Source organism: Osmerus eperlanus, chromosome 1 (genome assembly GCF_963692335.1).
Source record: "Osmerus eperlanus chromosome 1, fOsmEpe2.1, whole genome shotgun sequence".
Taxonomy (NCBI): domain Eukaryota; kingdom Metazoa; phylum Chordata; class Actinopteri; order Osmeriformes; family Osmeridae; genus Osmerus; species Osmerus eperlanus.
The window spans coordinates 5,193,754-5,214,927 of NC_085018.1; the positions used below are offsets into that span (position 1 = coordinate 5,193,754).

The window sequence follows — 21,174 nt, forward strand, 5'->3', positions numbered from 1 at the left end:
GCGGGCCAACATTCACCTGTAAAATTATAGGGAGATGTTCAAGATATAGAAAACGGTCAACAGCAGGCAATCAAGTGGTATGACAAGTGGTGCGTTTCATTACCCTATGAAACATTACAGTCATACATTGCCGTCTTGTCATTTCAATAGGTTGTTAGATTGAATAAGCATAAAGTCTGGTTTATTCTACATGTCGTCCATCAACTAGCCCTAGCCCAGATTTTCCAAACAAATTACACTTGCCTCTCATTTTTGCTTGAACTGTGGCCTGACAATAAATGAGGAATACATTTTCTATCAACACGGAAATTAATGACAGTAGATGGTAGCAAGAGATCACAAAACAGCCATCAATATAGAATGGATGTCTGAATTATTGTGTTTGCTTTAATTGGACTAAACATGGCAAGTTAGTAATCGCTAGTTACCTGAATAATACCCTTTACTACGAGCTAGCTAGCAAAAACATCAGATAGTGGAAAACAACCACAGGTCATGCTTTCGTCTCAATATCATGCCACAGGTATGTGTATATTTTGTGGGTATAAATAATCTACTCACCAGAAAAGTTTCCCAGATAAATTGAAGCCAACCAAAAAGGTTTGAAGGTATCCAAGCAGCATGAGCTTGCTTGATCGCCTTTCGCCGAGGTGTCTGGGAGTCATGTTCCAGTCTCGCCTACAGTATAGCTCAATTTGGTTGACGATCAACAGTTGCTGCTAATTTACTTGGCTATGTTACGTAGTTTGTGTAGTAGGATTATAACAAAGTAATGCAAGTGCATCTAGTCAGTCTAGCGTATTACTAGGATTGTAATGTATCGTTTTGTTTTCGTTTAGCTGGCTTACATCCAGTAACTTATTTTGTGAACACTGGCTGCGTTGCCAACTCAGAAGGTTTACGAGATGGAAGCCAGCTAGAGAAAACAAAACGATGAATAGAAATCAAATTAGACTGACTGGATGTATCCAAATTATTTTGTATTCGTTATAATCCGACCACACAAACAACGTAACATAGCCTAGTAAATTAGCAACAGCTAACTTGTTGATTGACTCTTTACTACACTACGAGCTAGCTAGTTTGGCAAAAACATCACCTCGTGAAATACAACAGTTCATGCTTTCATCTCAGTATCGTGCAAACTATATGGGTGGTATAATTTGAGTTATACAAATACTTCAGTCACCAGAATAATAGCCAAAATATCTACTTTGAAGGTTTCCGCCAGTCCCCTGAAGCGGAAGAAATACGTAACGAGAAGGTGGATAAACAAAACAACCAATGAATGGAGTATTTGTCACTAATACGGGGTGCAAACTAGGTCAATGGAAAATGCGAACCGATAAATACTTAAATTGTATAGCAATTCGATTTTAATGCGTCATAATCAATTTCTGGAACGTTGAGATTGATCCAAACTCACGCGCATAAAAAACTCACTCTGGGGGACCAGTCAAGGAATTTAGAACCTACGTGTGAAAGGGTTAAAAGTTATGACCACTGAAGTGATGAGTGGGATAACGCAATTCCAAGCTAGCGCGATGGCTCTCCATAACTAAAAACGGTTCTACTTTTTTCCACAATCGACAAAATTGGCCAAACAAGGTATGTACATTGAATTTAAAGTGTACATAATCTAGCTAGATTATTTTTCTTTAAGAAAGTTTCACAGAAATCTGCAAAAATCGAGGCTCAACACTGTCATATCCGACTGTCACGAACAGCCAAACCGGGGTCACTAAAGGTTTTCCTGCAGCTGGCGTTACTACGAACAAAAGCTTCGTAACTGAAAAGTTTTTACTTTTAGTTGACGATATTGAACACAGACGTTAAGAAACTTGTCTTTACTCTAAATATATTCTCCGTTTTCAATTTGAAGCAGTAAATCTAACACAGTAGGAATTCTCCCACGACATCCGCTCGCTCCGCTTTGACAAATATGTTTTCTCAGTCCACCGTACATTAGACAAGCTAATTTTCGAGCACTTTCAATACAAGATACAGGCCATGTTAGAGTTGATATATATATACATAATTGTGTGGGCAATGTAGAACAGCAGACAGATTTGAAATAGTATCTTTTGTTTTAAAGTTATGGCCATTCTAGTGACGAGTGCTTACAACGCTAGCTACGACATAGACATGTCATCATACAGTCCTGTAGCTGCCATAGAACGGCGAAACTAGCTACGTCTATCGTTCGTTACCTACAAACAAATGCTTCGTAACAGTATTTACTTTTTATCGGCGATATTGACAAGAGGTTAAGGAACTTGTCTTTAATGAAAAGATCGTCTCCAAATTCAATTTGAGGCAGTATCTAGCTTACTGTAGGAAATCTCCCATTGCATCCTCTCTTTAATGACGATGCATGCATTATTCACGCCTACGGTGTTAATACAGTCTGTAAAAATACCACTTTGACACACTTGCAAGAAATGATCTGCTGGCTAGATGTAGCATGATCTTATTTACCACCCACAATAGTTCTGCTTTTTTTGCAGCAGCATTCTGAGTTAGAGTACCTAGCTTTTCCAGTTGCACAACAAAGTCACATAATGTGACGAGATTGGATTTTAAAAAACTCACCAGGGACAACGACAACATCGGCAACCCTGCACTATGGATTATTATTTTGATGTCATCTTTAAATTAAGTGTCTGAACAGGACTGGTTGTGCAGCACACATGATTAGTTTCTCCTTCATCTTGAACCTAAAACCTAGATTCTAGGTTAGAAATGTTGACAATGACCAACAGTTGCTACGTTACAAGAAACAAGGAACCAATCCGATTGGCCAACGCTCTTCACTGTTCCACTGTTCAAACTTATTTCTTTTTCTACATCTTTCAATTATTAATACTTTTCAGAATGGGTTTTATTCGCCAAGAAACATCACACAGACAAGGAATTTACTGTGGCAGGAAGGTGCACACATTAAACATATAATAATCTTAAATAAGAAGTGTACAAGTCTAACTAATACTAAGGTTTAAAAATGTAAAAGGTTTAGAATTAAATAAAATGGCTCTAACATAATGCATTAACATTTATGAAATTATACCCTTTTCATCACTCTTTTTTCTCCTTTTTCAACCGTGAGAAAATATTGCAATGCATAACAATGACAGATATACTTTTAACACTGTCTCACCATTTTGGTTTCAAAGCAACACTTTTTTTCACCTTCATACTGCTGACATACTTTTGTCTGCTATGATATTGATAACTGTTATGCAATATACTCTTCATCACTATATTTGCTGTTTCTCAATCTTTCATTCTTTAATACTTTTAACTAGTGGTGGGCCGTGAGACTCTTATCGGGCGATAAAAAAAATATCGCCCTTAATCTATTCTCAAAGTTGGGTTGGGAGCTGGGTCTATACTATGCAAGCTATGATAACTTTCACCTTGATATTTTAGCGCGGATGTATACCTAGCCGAATTGCACTGTCGGGGGCGAGAACGAGTCTTCAAACCTGTTTGTATGCCTTGTGTATGAAATTATCACCCTCAAACGTAACGTGCTAACATGGATGCAGCTATGAAGCTGCCTGGTTTGCTTCAGGGAAAATGTATTTTTAAGAAGCTTCCCAATGGAAACCTTGACAAGACTAAGGTTGTTTGCAACTTGTGCTATGCGGAATTAGTTTACTGTAGGGAGTTCTTCCAGTCTCAAATACCACCTAAACGCAAAGCATCCCTTAGCTAATGCGGAAGATGCCGGGCCAAGCACTGATGTAGCGCAGGGGAAGAGTCGTCATCAAACTACTGTTTAAGTGCAACCGAGGCAAGCCCGTCAGCACAGCTCTATCAGCCAAGCTAACTAATCTAATAAACAGTTAATAAACACAAGTACATCTTATTCAACATAATTTATTTTCATCACCAATTATATAGAACAGCTTTCTCAAGCAGTTTGTGATGCATTTTGGAAACAGGAGATGAGCCCCTGGTCTAATGCGCCACCTGGCTTGAGAAACCCGTTCTCAAAGACTTACTTTTAGTCATTATTTGGGTAGCACACATATTCTGAATGCCTTCGGTGGAATTCAAATGAGCCATTTTAATCTAGATTAACGCCAAGATTACAGTGAGATTAATCTAGATAAAAAAAAATGCTAATCTATGCCCACCACTACTTTTAACGCCTAAAAATGTATGAAAGTCAATAAGATACTCTTTTCATCACTGTTTTTTCTCCATTTTCAACAGTAAGAAAATATCGCAATGCATAACAATGACAGATATACTTTTAACACTTTTTCTCACCATTTTGTTTTTAAAGCACATACCTCTTTTTAAATTTTTGTAAAACCTTCTTCACTATTCAAGCCATCAAAACAATCGTTTCAACTGCTTTCAACAAACACACACATTTTCTTCAGGAAATGTACCTTTCTAGTTAGTACATCTGCTTTCGGAAACGGGAGTCTGCTATTTCAGTGAGGCATTAGCCTCTGTTGGACAACACATACGACAGCGGTCTGTTTTCAATTGTTAAAATAATAAACATGCCTCACAAATAAAGGATTTAGGATTTATTATGACTGTACTGTAGATTACAAGTCAATGATTCGCTGGTGAAATAATCATGATATACCTGTACATGTAGCTCACTGTACCGCTGTACGCGACACTGGTTGCTCTATCTAGCTAGTTAGCTTGCCACAGGCATTTCTCTCCGGTCTGCACTAAAAACAATGTGGACAGATGAGGGGAAAATTGTGCCTTGTTTTCGTTCATTTAATACGATCGACCTCATAATCCGTTTCCATATAGTTGAAACATAGGCCTATATCTACGAATATGTGGTAAATATACCACAGAAAAATAAACCTTTTTCAATTCCAGCACATTCAAACAATCCCCTCAGTAAAGGTTGGCTAGCAACAGCAGCAGTGACTGATAGTGATGTGTCGTTCGTGAACACGAATCCTTACAAGGACTCGGGAGTAACGAGTCCTCTCAAAGAGTTATTCGTTCATTTTCTCGTGGCCGCGCATCGGGACTGTTGCATAGGCTCGTCCAAGTAAACAGAAATGATTAGTTCATTTCCCGACTCGGTCTTCGGGTACGAGTCTTTGGATCATTTTTCACGTGACCTGCATAGGCTCTGTAGTGGTAGCTAGAGGAAACGCTAGAGGGAACGATTCGTTCATTTCCCGACTCGGTCTTTCTACGAGTCTTTGGATCATTTTTCACGTGACCTGCATAGGCTCTGTAGTGGTAGTTAGAGGAAACGAACGATTCGTTCATTTCCCGACTCGGTCTTTCTACGAGTCTTTGGATCATTTTTCACGTGACCTGCATAGGCTCTGTAGTGGTAGCTAGAGCAGTGGTTCTCAACCTTTTTTCAGTGATGTACCCCCTGTGAAATATGTTTTCAACCAAGTACCCCCTAACCAGCGCAGAGCATTTGTGGTTGAAAATAATATGTCATACACCGTTCTATGCCATTGTAACGGATGTATTCATGGCACGAACAGGCACAATGGGTGGGTTTTCAGATTTATTTGCTTCCTACGGAAGCTTAGCAGGCACAGAAGAGACCGAGTGCAGTTAGGCTCACTTACACGTGAAAGAAATGATAAAAATTACGGTGAATACCATACATTCACAAATACAAATTGGAATTACAAATTAACAAAGTGCATTTTTAACTCTGTTACACTATCATTGTCTGATTTATTAAACTGTCAACACTGAACATTGTTGCATTGAACTGAGTTTTAGTGAGAAACTTGTGCTTGTGCTTCACTGAGAAGCTTTGTCAGTCTTGGTGGCAGGGAGGCAACTGCTGTGATCAAGCTTTTCTCCAGGCACAGTCTGTTTCTCAGCATTGTTTTTATCACAGTCATTGCAGAGAAGGAGGCCTCACATAAATACGTGGAGGCAAAGGGTAGTAGCTGCTCCAAAGCTTTCTGTCCCAGGTCAGGGTGCTCCTGCTTCACACACACACAAAACTGTGTGAGTGTGGATGTGGCAAACTTCATCTGGAGGCCACGGTCAGATGACACTTCCAGGAGTGTTTCCTGATTAGTGACAGGTAGATTGCTTCCGTTTGTTTCTGACAAGTAAAATGGGTTTCTCACCCAATCCAGCTGTTTAGATTTCTCCTCCATCTCAGGAAAGTAGGAATGGAAATTGTCAATCAAGTTAGTCAAATGTCCCACGATGAGCAACTTGACTGAAGCTCTGTCCACATTCCCACTAGAGAGGAAATCATCCACCTGAGGAAAGCAGGTGAAATCCCCCTGTTCAGAGGCTCTTCTCCACAGCTCTGCTTTCTTCAGGAAGCCACCCACCTTGTCATACAGTTTTAAAATGCTGGTGTCTTTTCCCTGCAGAGACATATTCAGTTTGTTCAGTTTGCTGAATATATCTGCCAGGTAGCACACCTTTGCAAGCCAGTCTGTGTCCTGGAACAAGGTGGCATGGGGAGATCTGTGCTCAATCAGAAATGTGTGTACTTCAGATCGTAATTCCAACAGCCGGTTGAGTATTTTCCCTTGAGAGAGCCAGCGCACTTCTGTGTGCAGCAGCAGTTGTGTGTGTTCAGCCCCCATGTTTTCACAGAGGCGTCGAAACAGGCGTGCGTTACGTGGCCTTGACTTTATGAAGTTGATCACTTTGATGCAGTCGTTCAAAACGTCATGTAACACAGGGCTCATTCTCTTTGACGCCAATGCTTCCCTGTGTATGACACAGTGAGTCCACTTCACGTCGGGGTTCTCTTTTTAATACGCGCTATGAGTCCTCGCATGCTGCGTCCGTGCAGATGCTGCTGCAGGATTTCCAGCTCATGCCGTTTTTTTACAGAAGAAGGTGTTGACAACATCAAAAATGTCCTCTCATGTTGTTTTCCCCTCCAATGCTTTGCAGAATAGAACATGCTCATAAATGTCGTCAATATCGATGTATCTTACAAAAGCAACAAGTTGAGCATTCCCTGGAATGCTCAAAATTAATCTGTGGATTCATCCAGCAGAAGAGAAAAAGAGTCGCTAAGTTTTCCCACAACTTGCTCGACAATGTCTGTTCCCATTTGATCTATTCTGCGGCACACAGAGTCATTTGACAAAGGCACAGTCTTTAATTTCTCCGCTGCAGTTGTGTCCAGCATGGTCTCAGCTAGTACACTGGCGGCGGGAAGGAGCAGGTCTTCGGCTATAGTGAACGGTTTCTTGGCTTTAGCTATCAGCAAAGACACCGCAAATGAGGCCTCCAGGGCTTTGGCTGATGTCGTGGACGTGGAGGCTTTCCGTATCGTGTCTTGAGATGACCTGAACTCAAAAAGCTTCCTCTTAAAAAACTCAGGTGTCTTACCAACATGACCTGCATGTTTTGTGTTGAGATGCCGCTGAAGATGTGCTGGCTTCATGCTGCTGTTGGCTAATCTCTCCCCACAGAAGAAACACAAAGCTTTGGGTGGATGGCAACTTGTTGACGTAAGTCCCATTAAAACATATTCTTCTGAATACTGACAGAATTTTTCTGGCTCTAGTTTGGCTTTCTTTGGCGCGACTCCCTTCGTGTTTTCAGCAGCATTGCTGCTACGCTTCAACCACGACTTCATTTCTGTCGGACCATTCAAATATGGGAATTAAAATTCCCATGGTTCCCGCCTTAATATTTTTGCTGTCCAATCACCGATTTATTTATGAAAACTGCTAGATACGTATGACAACTTAAGCTCAAAGCACACTGGTTAAGGGGTCACTGGCAGAAATTACAGACCTGAGAACGTAGACATTTAACCCACATATGACCCATACAAATCAACAGAACTTTTTGGAACATTCTGAAGAGCCGTATAATAACTATTTTTAAAGGATTTTTGAATGGATGCAAATTTTTAATATATCTTTAAAAAATCTCACGTACCCCCTGGACTGCCTTCACGTACCCCCAGGGGTACGCGTACACCCGGTTGAGAACCACTGAGCTAGAGGAAACGCTAGAGGGAAAGATTCGTTCATTTCCCGACTCGGTCTTTCTACGAGTCTTTGGATCATTTTTCAGATGACCTGCATAGGCTCTGTACTGGTAGCTAGAGGAAACGAACGATTCGTTCATTTCCCGACTCGGTCTTTCTACGAGTCTTTGGATCCTTTTTTCACGTGACCCGCATTGTATTTTTTAGTAGAAGAAACGGTTTCCTCATTCCCTTTCGCGTGGCCGCTGTTTTAGTAAGACGTGAATGATATTCGCTCAAGTCATCATACTGACTGGTTTTGTTATTTTCACTTTACATTTACACACAGTTTAGTGCAGTGTAATTGTTTACCGTGATAATTAAATGCTAGTGTGATAATAAATGACCAAATCATACAAACTGTCATGATACATTATTTTAATGCAAAAATTTCTTTTAAAATAGTATCTGCTGGTGCAAATGTCATGCACTAACCTACATGAGAATATGATACGTGTTTGCAGTGGACGGATACCCCCACCCCCCCGTTGAAATGAACGAATGACTCGAAAAAAGATTCGTTCATTTTACTGAACGAGATTCAAAGAACCAAATCAGTAAAATGATCCGAACTTCCCATCACTAGTGACTGACCTTCAGTGACAGGTGGGGGCAGGTGCTCAAAGGACACACAAGGCTGATGTAGAGGGAGAATTAGAGAATCTGACAAAGTTGAATGCGCTTTTCTCTATTTACATTTAGTCAGCGCGTATAGCCGGTCATATGAGTGCCGAGTCTTCAGACCATGGATGCAGACCAAGATATTGTCACTGTCAAGGATTGCTTCCAGTAAACTTGTTATATTAGCCAGTTGCCCCCCCCAAAAAATTCAAGCGTATTTACGTTTTTGGAGGCATATTTTCAGTTTGCAGATGGTAGTGTTGGAAAAGGGATTCCAGCTGAGATACTGCCAGTTATAACGTTGTTAGAATCAGCTTGTATTAAAGTGGGTTCTTTATTAATGAATGAATGCAATATTTATGCTTAAAAATATCACTGGAAGGAAAAACTTTATTTCTTTGTTTTCATGCAACTGTTTCAACTATGTGAGGCTGCCACATAGCCTATCACCATTCCCTCTTGTAGGGTTGGAGAAGAATCTCAGGAAATAAGAGAACCCTGTTTCATTCTACACTTCATTCTTATTATTTTGATGTTTAAATGAGCAGCAACAAATGTAAGCTTTTAAATCTATGTCTTTCTTCATAAATAATAAGTATGCATACTTATTCAAATTATAACAATAACGTTGTCCAATTTAAGTAAAAAATATGGACCCATATGAAAAGGACGCAAGCACACCTCACAATTTCCCCAGAAATTGTACCCTGTCTAGTTATTATGGTTCCTCTGGTAGGAGGAGCCTATTGTTTTTGTTAGTATTCCTATTTTTATTGTTATTGGTGGTATTATTATTCTAATTCTGGTTCCGTGGGAGTCAATGGCAGCACCTAGACCAGTACTGTAAAAAGTTGTGACATTTGGCTTGTTGAAACTGCAGAGCATTAGTAACTACCATACCAAACATGGGCCACGTGAGACAATGGGTGGCGCTACAGGCCACGCCCCAATAAGTCAAATTTCAAAGTGATGCCATTGGCAGCCCGAAGGTCCCAAAATTATGATATTTAGTGTATATACCTTATTTCTCACGAGGAACAAAAAAACCTCAAGAACCTATAACGGCCGCCGTATAGGATTTTTCTGTACAATAAAGATTTGTCAAAAACGACAAAATTCTTGTCATGAACCGTAGCTCCGATTGACTTGAAATACGAAACTGATTTGTAAGATTATGTCTTTGTAATGGGTGATTACTACACCTGAAGAGCCAGAGAACTAGGTCTGGCTCTTTTTTAACTTGTGCTTTGTAAGTAAGATGCCGCTTCATCTAGACAGCACATCAGATTTCTGGCATCATGTGTGTAGAAAACCTACATTTGTTGTAGATTTGTAGGATACATGTCTTTCAAAGCAATATTTCGCAAAAATGAATATAAGACAACATGGCTGAATTCAATGTCCACATTTGACAATAACGCAAATGTCCTTTTAACTGATGATTTTAACTAAGCATACAGATACCCAAAGTAGATTTGGGATATTACTGGATATTTCAACCAGGGATTCACACCTATATCAAAACGTTTAAAAGTAGTAGGGCTTAGTTGCAAGTTGGTAATTTTGATTGGTTGATGTTTGCAGCAGAATGCTCAATCAATGAATCTGCATTTTGAGCAAAGAGGTACAGCATCATGGAAGGGCACTGTGCTTTTATTAACTTGTTCTAATCTGTGTTGTGTGTGCTTGCGACACAGGATGACCCTGCCAGTGATGGGGACCTGCCCTTCCAGTTGAGCTCTCAAGCCTCCAGCTCCCATTCCCAGCTCACTGTCGACCTGCCCGTCAACATCCTCCAGGTGAAACTGTCCTCCTAGTTCTCACACATTTTAATGTTTAGGTTTCCTCTTACAAAGGCAGCCAGTCTGCAGTAATGACGGCTGTTTGGTACCCAAATGTTGTTTGGGAAGTCAAGAAAAGCTATACCCCCCCCCCCCCCCCCCCCCCCAAAAAAAAAGACTTGCATTTGAATTATTGATGAGAAAAGCACTTTATATTATATTAGGGGCGGGGTGACCCCCTAATATAATGGTAGGGGAAACACTGAGATCAGTCTTGCAGAGTAGCAAATCCATGTACCCTTCATTCTTTCATTTTTCAGTTTCAAAACATTTACATTACATTTATTCATTTAGCAGACGCTTTTATCCAAAGCGACTTCCAAGAGAGAGCTTTACAAAGTGCATAGGTCACTGATAATAACAAGATAGCCCCAAAAACATTGCGGGTAGCCAAAACATGAAGCACATATTGTGAACAACCAAAATAAGTGCCAAAGGGAAGAACCACAAGAGCATGTAGTTAAACAAGTTACAATTAAACAACATGAATTGCTATAAGTGCAAGTGTACCTGTAGAAAAGCAAGCAACAGTAAAAAAATATCTCACAGCGAGTACAACAATTTTAATCAGTTACCACTAACCAACAAGAGCAGCAAGACTCTAAGCAAGAGTCATTGAGATCCTTGAGGAAACTAACATGGGGTCCAGCAAACCATTCCTAAGTACCGTTGTACTCCCGTTAAACCAAATCGGGAAAAACAAACTTGTTTTTTCTGTTTTAAAACCAGAACAACAGAAATCACTACTTGATTTAAGATCCGTATATGTTTATTGTTTGCACCTTCCTGCCACAGTATATTCCGTGTTTGTGTAACATACATGGCGAATAAACTGAATTCTGATTCTAAGAGTGGAGCGGGTTAACTATCCTCTGAAGGGCGTCTTGGTGCACCTGGTTGATCAAGAGGCAATTGACATGCAAGATGACTTCATTAAATTCTGTGTGTCCAACCTGACATGCCAAGTCAGTCACGTGATGTCTCCTGCGAAGGTTGTGCTCCATGCAAAACCGCCTAACTCTCATTATGGAGCATTGCGAGGCACCTAACTGCTGTAAAGCACTACTAATTTCTGAGTGTGTTTTCCCACTCTCAAAAAAATTGCAGATTAAGTCTGCATAAGTCTCTAGTGTGGCCATAACTAGTCGTGAATGGGATAGGACTTTGGTGAATCTGGTGGACAAAGTTCCACTTCCGCATTGCGTTCATGGGGGAAACCAAACTGTAACGAAAAACCGATACAGAACTAGTGATTTCTGTTCTTTTTCCTGTACCCCTTGCCACAACTGTTGAAAAACAAATTTGTTTTTTAGATTTGGTTTTGAAACAGAAAAATTTAAAGAACAAAGGTTACACAGATTCTAGCAGGGCCATTTTACCTGAGACGTCCAACAAACAACATCTGATTATGAAATTATGGGCACCCCTGAATTTTAAGTACAGAATTCAGAATATCTTAAAGGGGTCATTGTAAGCAGAACCGAATTTACCTTGTCACAGTTGAATAACGACAGTTCAGTGGGTAAAATGGACATACAGTGAACCCCAAAGTCCATTGACACCTCTATCCTATGCAAATCTCACAATAAAAAAATGTAGCTGTAAAACGGTAGGTTTTGAAAGACCTGAGCCTAACCTGTCAGCTGTGTTGTCGATGCCTCGAGAGAAAAAAGGAAGTGACCAGAGCTTGCCGTAAAGTAGTATCTCTGGTCGTACGATGTGTAAGACGTCATTGTCATTTTAAAAGCTTTTTAGAACAGGAAGGCGACTTAAAAAAAATCAAACACCCAGCAGTGTGTATTTTTTTGGCCTCTCCCTTCGAATTCAGAATTCAAATTACTAGACAAAAAATTATATCCTGAGAAGAGTGGATTTTGAGGGGTATAGCTCCATAGACCTCCATTCATTCTGCACTCGCTCGTTAGTGCCCTCATATGGAACTAGAGTGTAAGTTCAGAACCCAGAAGTTTCCCGAGAGTGGCAGTTCTCCCTATATTAGACATTCTCTGGCGATATCAGCGAGCCCTCAGCATTAGTACCGTAGCTAAAAGTCTAGGAAAGTTGAGGCTATTTTTCACTAGGTACCTATAAACCTAGCTAAATGTCTTGGAAAGTTTAGGATATTTTTCGCTAGGTTCCTACGAACATGTCTGCCAGACAAGTGGGTTCCCCTTCGTTCTTTTGGTGAGCAGTTTCACGAGCCCTTCTTACCCGGCGTCATGGAGCCGAGCAGCTAAATACGTATTTAGTACTAGCATTGCTACTGTATCCCTGCCTGTGGTTGCACTGTTATACTCAGCAAATATTGTGTAGTGGTGTCGGAGGACTGATCGAAAAGCGCATTCTTTATCGACTGTATAAATGGACATCATGTATTTGGCCAAATAGTAGGCTGTGTTACAGCATTGGTGATTTCGTTATGTCTCTTGGAGCTCTTGTCGTAGTTAGTACCACTAGCAAAAGCACTCGCTAGCGATGTTTGCTTTGCTAGCTCTGCAGTAGCGGTTAGAACCGAAACTGTACTGTACTGTAGCGAGTGGTACGTGACAGTGGAGCGAGTGGTACGTGACAGTAGCTAGTGGTACATGCCAGTGCCTCCACTGGTACGTGACAGTAGCTAGTGGTACATGCCAGTGCCTCCGCTGGTACATGACAGTTACTGTTCTGTTGATAGTGGTATGCAAGTGTGTCGTGGCAGTTGCATTGGGTGTCTTGCAGCTTTTGTTTACTGTCGTGTAACTGCCCCGCGGCCATTTTAGAATAGGAGAACGGGCTATAAACTTTTATTTAAAAAAATAAGTTAAAATGTTCGTGCTAACAGACTCCAAACCATACTTTTGATGTCTCACTACAAGCTCACCATACAAAGTAGTCGATTTAAACATTATATTGCATATAGTGTAATGGTGTGACTGTAATGTAAAGCAGACTTGTACACACGTAATGAATTAGTAACAAATTATTGTACTCAGAGTAACTGAATTTATATCATTAATTGTAATAACTGAAGTCAATATAGGTAGCCTACATTTGCATTTCGATACTCTGAGTAAATATAGTTGTTAATAATAGTTCATTATTTTCATATGAAGAACCTTGTCAATTAATGACACCCTATACATATTGGAAACTACAAACTCTCCTGGATACAAATCTGTTTAAATCACTCAGATATCTTTATCACAACTGAAGTTACATCATTTTAAAGTCGACCTGTGTCAAAAAGTGATATGGGAGAAAATCCTTTTGTTCGTAATGACGTTGTGAATGTAAATGTCAGTTTAAGTATAGGCTACATTAATAACTTCTCAGCAAGTTATTTCATTGATCAGTTGTTATGGGCTGCTGCAGCACTCAAAAGAGCAGGCAAACTAAGCATTTGATTTGACATGGCTTGAAAATCTTGCTAGCTGACATGTCCAAAAACCGTTGAAATTAATAGTTTTTCATAAGTAATCATATACTTTTTGTACATTACAATGAAGTTTAGGGTGTTAACGATACAAAACATCAAAAATCTCAATTTTGACAGAAAACTATTTTCGATCTTTTATGGCTTATAGCCAACAATGAGCGGCCGCGACATTTCCACAGGCCGCCACACATACTTAAACAATTCTATTCTAAAATGGCCGCGGGGCAGTTAGGCTACATGACAGTAAACAAAAGCTGCAAGACACCCAATGCAACTGCCACGACACACTTGCATACCACTATCAACAGAACAGTAACTGTCATGTACCAGTGGAGGCGCTGTCACGTACCACTAGCTACTGTCATGTACCAGCGGAGGCACTGGCATGTACCACTAGGTGCCAGTAGAGGCACTGGCATGTACCACTAGCCACTGTCACGTACCACTCGCTCCACTGGCACGTACCACTAGCTACAGTACAGTACAGTTTTGGTTCTAACTCCCTCTCTAGCTCTGGCGTATTAACTATGGCAGATTTTTATGGGATATTACTGTGCACTCATCGTACAGTGTCTTGTGGTGGTTTTTGAGGTGCAAAAAAAAGGTTGTATTGCCTCTTACGTGCTGTAGCCTACCACCATACGGCACTTTTTACATAGTGCATTAGCCTGAGCAACATTGGCTAAAAGCCTAATTACTTTTACGCTGGTGAGGAGGCATTATTTTTGGCTACTAACGTTTCCTTTTCAATCTCCTTTTTGTCGTCTCCCTGAGCCACACTCATATTCTTACTTTTGTCTCTTCTTTCCTTTCACTCCACACACTCGACTCGCAGTTCGCACTTTCTCTTTCTGTCCTTTCACTTCTCGCTTCTTTATTTCGCTGTCTCTATCTCCCTCTTCACTCACGCTGTCGAAGTGTGCATGTATGACAGGGAAACTGGCCAATGAAATATGCGGGCTCTAAATTGATCACAATACACAACCCCCGGCGTATCTCTCCACAAAATAAACAAAATATTGCATACTTTTCGGGACATTTTCGATATTGATATTGCACAACGTGATATCGCAAAAACGATATTGAGTCGATATATTGTGCACCCCTAGTTTGTATTATTTCACAATTTTGGAAGTATTTGTTATTAGGTTCCTCCGGTAGGAGGGAACCTATTGTTATTGTTGGTATTCTTATTCTTATTATTATTTTTCTTCTCCTTGCGCCCCAATATCTCAAAAAGTCCCTGGTCATAAATTTTCTAATTTGGCACATTGATACTACATCCAAGTGGGTACCCCCACACCAAATATGGGCCACATCGGACCATAGGGGGCGCCACAGGCCACGCCCAAAAGTCCGATTTTCAAAGTGATGGCATTTCCACCCCATTGCTCCAATTCTTCTGAAACTTGGTGTGCATGCCTCATTTTTCATGAGGAACAAAAAAGCCTCAAGGACCCATAAGGTCCGCCATGATGGATTTTCCTGTACTGTGATAATTTGGGAAAACCAAATTGAACCAAAGGTGAAATTGACTTGAAATTTGGTACAGATATGTATCATTGACGTATTTAAAAACGTTACTTAAGGCAATTGAATCAAGTACAAAATGGCTGAAATGGGTGTATTTATGTAAATGTCCACATTGCCTCAATATGTTTGTGTCACTAAATCAAATGTATTTTTGAAGGATGGTTCAAACCTAATAGGCTTTAAGGTGACATGCCCCTGAAGTATCATGCAAAGTTTCACCTTGATATGTCAAAATATGACTGAATTACAGCTGTTTGAACTTGGACCAAATCTGACAATGCTTGCCATTGGAGAAACTGCTTTTTTTATTATCCAGTTGCTGAACTTTGTGTCATCCATGTCTGGGAATGGCTCAATTGGCTGAGGAGCTCAATTGGCTGGCTAAATTGGCTTACATTTGAATACCTGTTTAGTTAAACAGGATGACATCGTTCTGAAGTACCATGCGCAATTTTACCTTGATATGTCAAAAGATCATTGAATTACAGCTGTTTAAATTTTGGCTGAATCGAACAATGTGTGCTACAGGAGAAACGGCTTCTTTGTTATATACAGTAACTGACCACATGTTCTCAGCCTTGACGGTAGCTCAGTGGATTGAAACGGTGTCCTGCAAAGTGCAAGGTCACAGGTTTGAATCCAGCCACTGCCTTTGGGAATGTCATAATTTTGATTATCTGTTTAGTTAAACAGGATTACATCATTCTGAAATACCCTGCGAAACTGCAATTTTACCTTGACATGTCAACCGTTTCTTAACCTTTGTCCCAAAGCTGACCAAAGCTAATACTCATATCACGCAGTCGGAGCACAGATAGATAATCAGCGTCAGCACCCTTGTGTACCCAGCATGCAGTGCGGCATGTCAAAAAACGCAAAGACTTGTGGAAAATAGTTTGGTTACAACAGCCGTGCGAGGGATTTCAGTTGTTGTGTTCATTCAGTTAGATGTTTGTAATGTTATTGTTTGTTAGTTAATATAATCTTGTTGGTCACCCTGATTGTGCATGTTGTGTAGTTTAATGGGACCAGAGAGTCGGCTGCTGTACTATCACAAGCTATTCTCGCAAGCAGCTGACCCTAACCCTAGCAACGTGAGCTCTGCCTAGCCCCGTTGCCCACATCACTATTGTTAATTGTGCATTGACTGAGATTCTGGAAAGAGATCAACTCAAGAAGAGTTTCAATATCCTATAAAAAGCTAATACTCTACCCTTTCTATTCATAAAATCTCAACAGTTGCTGTGTAGCAGAGAGGGTAGAGAGACTGACTTGTAACCTTATGCTCATGAGTTCAAATCCCCATTCAGCCTATTGTCGTTGGCCAAACATGAAGTAGTTTTGCTCTCATGTTGTCCAAGTCTCGATCTTCTACAGTGTACATGTTATAATAATATTTAGCCATTTTGCGGAGGAACCCGCATCGCTGCTTGCAGCTATATTTTATTTTTGCATTTGTTCAGTAACCTTGGGACATCTTATTAAAATATTCTGATTATACAAAATTGGTTCATTGGCATTTATTTCTTATGATATTCTGAATTCTGTACTTAAAATTCAGGGGCGCCAATAATTTTGACCAGGACTGTAGTAAACTTAGAAAGTGCTGAAAGGGTTTTCATAAGTTATTGTCAGTTTTACAATAAAGTTTAATCTGGTCGGTTTGTCCATCAAAAAATCAACTTTGTCTTTTGTCTTCACACAGGAGCCCCCGGCCATGACCGAGGATGACAACGGCTCTGATAACTCCCAGTTCACAGGAAGTACCATTAACCTGCAGGACTTGGAGTGACCAACTGCATGCCCAACACCAAAGGGTCAGAAGTCACTAAACAGGGAGGAAGCATGACAGGACCTGAACCTGAGACATTCCCTCTGCTCAACCCACACAGGATAGAGCTCCTGCTAACAAGTGTTGGGATGTTGGATCATCTCTAACCACAAGGTTTCTTAAGCCTTGCTGCATCTTCAATGCTTCAGAATACTATTCAGAATACTCCTTTTCAAATCTGGGGTTGCGATGACCTTGAAGCCCAGAGCCAATTGCACCTTGGGATGAACTGAGAGAAACATTGAGTGAGAATTCACAGAGAAACATTCCACATTAAAAAAAATTGTGAAATATGTAACGCAATCATGACTGAAAAGCACTCTCCCTTTTTATTAAGAGGGACAAAAACTTTGCATTGCAAAAACCCAGACACCCACATCTTTAGATTTCTTTTCAACTGGTGCCACAAAGCCACTGTGCTTGGCACCCTGTCTGAGCATCTACAATGCCTTATGGACACGCTATGCCGTACCCCTTGCCACAACTGTTGACAAACTGCTTTGTGTCGACTAGGAATTTTGTTTTACTTTTTTTGTGTCCAAAGTATTTTATGTCTTACGATGAGCTAGACAGTAGCGTTTTATGTTGATAACATGCATCGCTGCCTTGTTTGGATTTGTAGTAGTTACATGTGAGTCAGGACTGTATTACCTGAGACATTCCCTATTTATTCGCTTTGTTTACAAAATAGCAGTGACAGAAAAGTTTAAAATAAAGGATTGAAATAAATATTTGTCCAAAGCTTTTTAATGATCTTAAATTTACATAGAAGGATGGATAAATGTTTACTTCATTGATTAAAAACAAACAACAAATACAAAAACCGTGTTTAAAAATGTATCGGGAAAATGGAGGATCTCATGTGAAGATAGAGGAAGTCATGTGGATTTAGTTACAAAAGTTTTGGTCAATCATTGTTTTTTGCAATAGTATTTGAAAAAAAACTCTAACTCTTTATGATCATTCTATTGGGGTGATTTAGATGAAGACATTTTATGTAGCATCAGCCTAAATAAGCCTATTTGATATCACAAACGACCATATAATGAAAACGTATGTAGGTTTGTATCTTATCATTTATCATTGTATAATTTATTAAATGTATTTATTTAAGCAGATTTTCTACCAACGTACATTTTCTGACTAATAGTGGTTAATAAAATAAAATATGGCATCACACCAGAAAGTCCTTGGTAAATTATTGTTTTCTCTTGAGGTTTCAGGAATGTCTGGTTAAGTAAATGTATGACAAGCGCATGTGCTATGAAGGTCCAGTAATAATAAAACTGCCAAGTGACATAAGTACAACTTCAAAACATTTCCTGAACATCATACAATGTCACCGTGGCCAGGGATGTCAGTTTATTTTGTATCCTTATAACCCAAATACATCAGAAACAAATAACAATGGGTTAAATAAGTCTGGTCAGTATCAGCAAAGGGTTGTGTTGTGATAGGGTATGTGCCCTTAAGTGAAGAAGTATAGGTGCTCCTCCATCTCCTTGTCAGTCAATGGGTTCTCTTGTCTTTTTTTTGGCTTGTGGATAGGGGGCTGCGATCTAGTCATCAGTTTCTTTCCGGTCTTAAAGAAAACAACATTGTTTTCACAAAATCACTTGACTGATTATAAAATTCAGGCTGCTTAATCTATTTCATATAATACATTAATTGTTTTACATAAATAGATACAATTATAAGTAGGCTAGTTTGTAACAGTAAATGGCCTGATAGAATGGAAGATGTATTATCTCACCGCCTTTTTTATGTCGGCCTGGGCTCTCTCCAGAGCCCTCTTCAACCTCTCCTCCTGGTGTTGCTTCTGCTCACGAATCTTCTCATCACGCAACCTGGAGAGCCAGCGGGAAGGAAAGATGGATCCATTTAGTTAACAATGCCAAACTGGAACAATAACCTCACTCATCATTTACTGTACTACACATTCTATCCATCTAACTGCACAAACTCTACCAACCACAAGAAATACACTGACGCTCAAGTTCCAGATTATGGCTGAACGATTAATTGCATTTGCGATTTAGATCGCGATGAGACAAAACGCGATTTTGTAATCGCAAAGGCTGCGATTTTACTTTGGTCACGTGACACGCGAGAGTAACGCAGTTTGCAGACGAAGGATCAACTTTGCACGCTACACTTTACCTTGACCTGTACATGGCCTCAGGCTCGACAGAACCTGACACACTTTGCCAATTTTGCCTTTAAAAAAGATGCTGCGCCATGTCAAGTATTGCCTGGCTAACATTGCTACCTCACGGGGCAACGCCACCAACCTAATTCGGCCCTAAAAAAACACCACAAAGCCATGTACGATGCATAGTTAAAATGCTGAACACCAGTGTGTCAAATTAGCCAAATAACAGCCGACAGGATCACTGATCGAAATGTTTCAAAGCTCGTATTCACGTACGAAATTACTCAAGCAGTAACAGTGTTCATCTCGAAAGATATGATGCCCCTCGGTGATACACATACAGTAGGATCACTATGGCTGTCAGTGCCATACTCTTTCTGTTAGGCTACTAGTAGTCTGGATCAGAACAGTGTTTCTTTTTCTTTTAAGATTTAACCTTTAGATGCGTGAGTTCTAAATATTTCCGGCGGTCCCCACAGCGCAAGTTATTTTTCCGAAACGGTAGATAGCTAGCTAGCTTTAGTTAACCCTTGTGTTATCTTCGGGTCATTCTGACCCATCAGTCATTGTGACCCACCGTCGTATTGCGACAAATTTACCTCATACAAAAACAAAGTGAAGCATTTTCAAATTATCTTTTTTCTCAAAATCGTTCAGCCCTATTCCAGATAGTGATAGGTCTTGAGTCCTTTGATTACCTGCTATGGAAATAAACAGGTCCCATTCGGATCTGTCTCTCTACTCCCCCGAAATGTACTAAACCCTTAAATCCCAGATAGCAAAATGTAACGGGGCTCGAGTCCTTCAACCGGCTAATATGAACAAATAAGCAGGAAGGGCTCCAGTACCTGAGCCTCCTCTCCTTATCCTTGGCCCGCTCGGCCAGCAGCAGCCGGTCTCTGGGGATCATCTCAGCATTCTCCAGCAGTTCGCCCAGTCGGCCCTCAATGGCCGTCAGCATCTGCAGCGTGCTCAGGTTGCCCTCGCTGTCGCCCACGCAGCTTCGGTACACCTCTTCCACCTTTCTGCCCAGGGTGTCCAGCAATCCCTCCTGCAGAGTAAAGAGATGGGTCATGAGAGAAACATCAATAAATGATTCAATCATTTCAAAAGTTCAAATAAAAAGTTACGTTCCCTTCAACAACAAAAAAATTCAATGTGCGCCTGAATATAGAGCAACATAAAACAAATAGAAGAAAATAAACAATATAGGCCTATATAAAAGCATCAACAATGGTACATTATGAATCAGCTATAACATTACCAATGACAGGTGAAGTGAATAACACTGATTATCTTGTTATCATGGCACCTGTCAATTTCTGGGATATATTAGGCATAAAAGTGAAAATGTTATCCTCAAAGTTGCGGAAGGATTTGAGCGACTTTGACAAGTGCCAAATTGTGATGCTAGACGACAGGGTCAGTGCATTTCCAAAACTGCAGCTCTTGTGGAGTGTTCCTGGTCTGCAGTGGTCAGTACCAAAAGTAGTCCTAGGAAGGAAAAGTGGTGAACCGGCGACAAGGTCATGGCTAGACTAAATGATGCACGTGGGAAGGGAAGGCTGGCCCATGTGGTCTAATCCAACAGACGAGCTACTATAGCTCAAACTGCTGAAAAAGGTTCATGCTGTTCTGATAGAAAGGTGCACACAGTGCATCGTAGTCTATTGCGTATGATGCTGCGTAGCAGTCAGGGTGCCCATGCTGACTCCTGTCCATGATGAATCACATTTCTTTTACATCACATGGAAGGCCGGGTGCATGTTCGTCATTTACCTGGGGAACACATGGCAC

The 21,174-nt window shown here is 40.4% G+C and overlaps 2 protein-coding genes across 4 annotated transcripts in view; one reads left to right on the forward strand and one right to left on the reverse strand.

The window, feature by feature from the left end:
* si:dkey-156n14.3 (zinc finger protein ZXDC) overlaps positions 1-17,841 on the forward strand; it is a 37,621-nt gene extending 19,780 nt beyond the window's left edge. Inside the window, exons 9-10 of the mRNA XM_062456332.1 lie at positions 10,303-10,404; positions 17,100-17,841. Coding sequence (XP_062312316.1) covers positions 10,303-10,404; positions 17,100-17,186 — 189 coding nt within the window. The 3' untranslated portion in view covers positions 17,187-17,841. The remainder of the gene's footprint in view (positions 1-10,302; positions 10,405-17,099) is intronic.
* Positions 17,842-18,572: 731 nt separating this feature from the next.
* cfap100 (cilia and flagella associated protein 100) overlaps positions 18,573-21,174 on the reverse strand; it is a 37,135-nt gene continuing 34,533 nt past the window's right edge. For all 3 annotated transcript variants that reach the window (XM_062456461.1, XM_062456452.1, XM_062456442.1), the window contains 3 exons: positions 20,226-20,428; positions 18,979-19,072; positions 18,573-18,807 (listed from right to left, as the gene is read on the reverse strand). In XM_062456461.1, the coding sequence (XP_062312445.1) occupies positions 18,694-18,807; positions 18,979-19,072; positions 20,226-20,428 (411 nt within the window). In that variant the 3' untranslated portion in view covers positions 18,573-18,693. The remainder of the gene's footprint in view (positions 18,808-18,978; positions 19,073-20,225; positions 20,429-21,174) is intronic.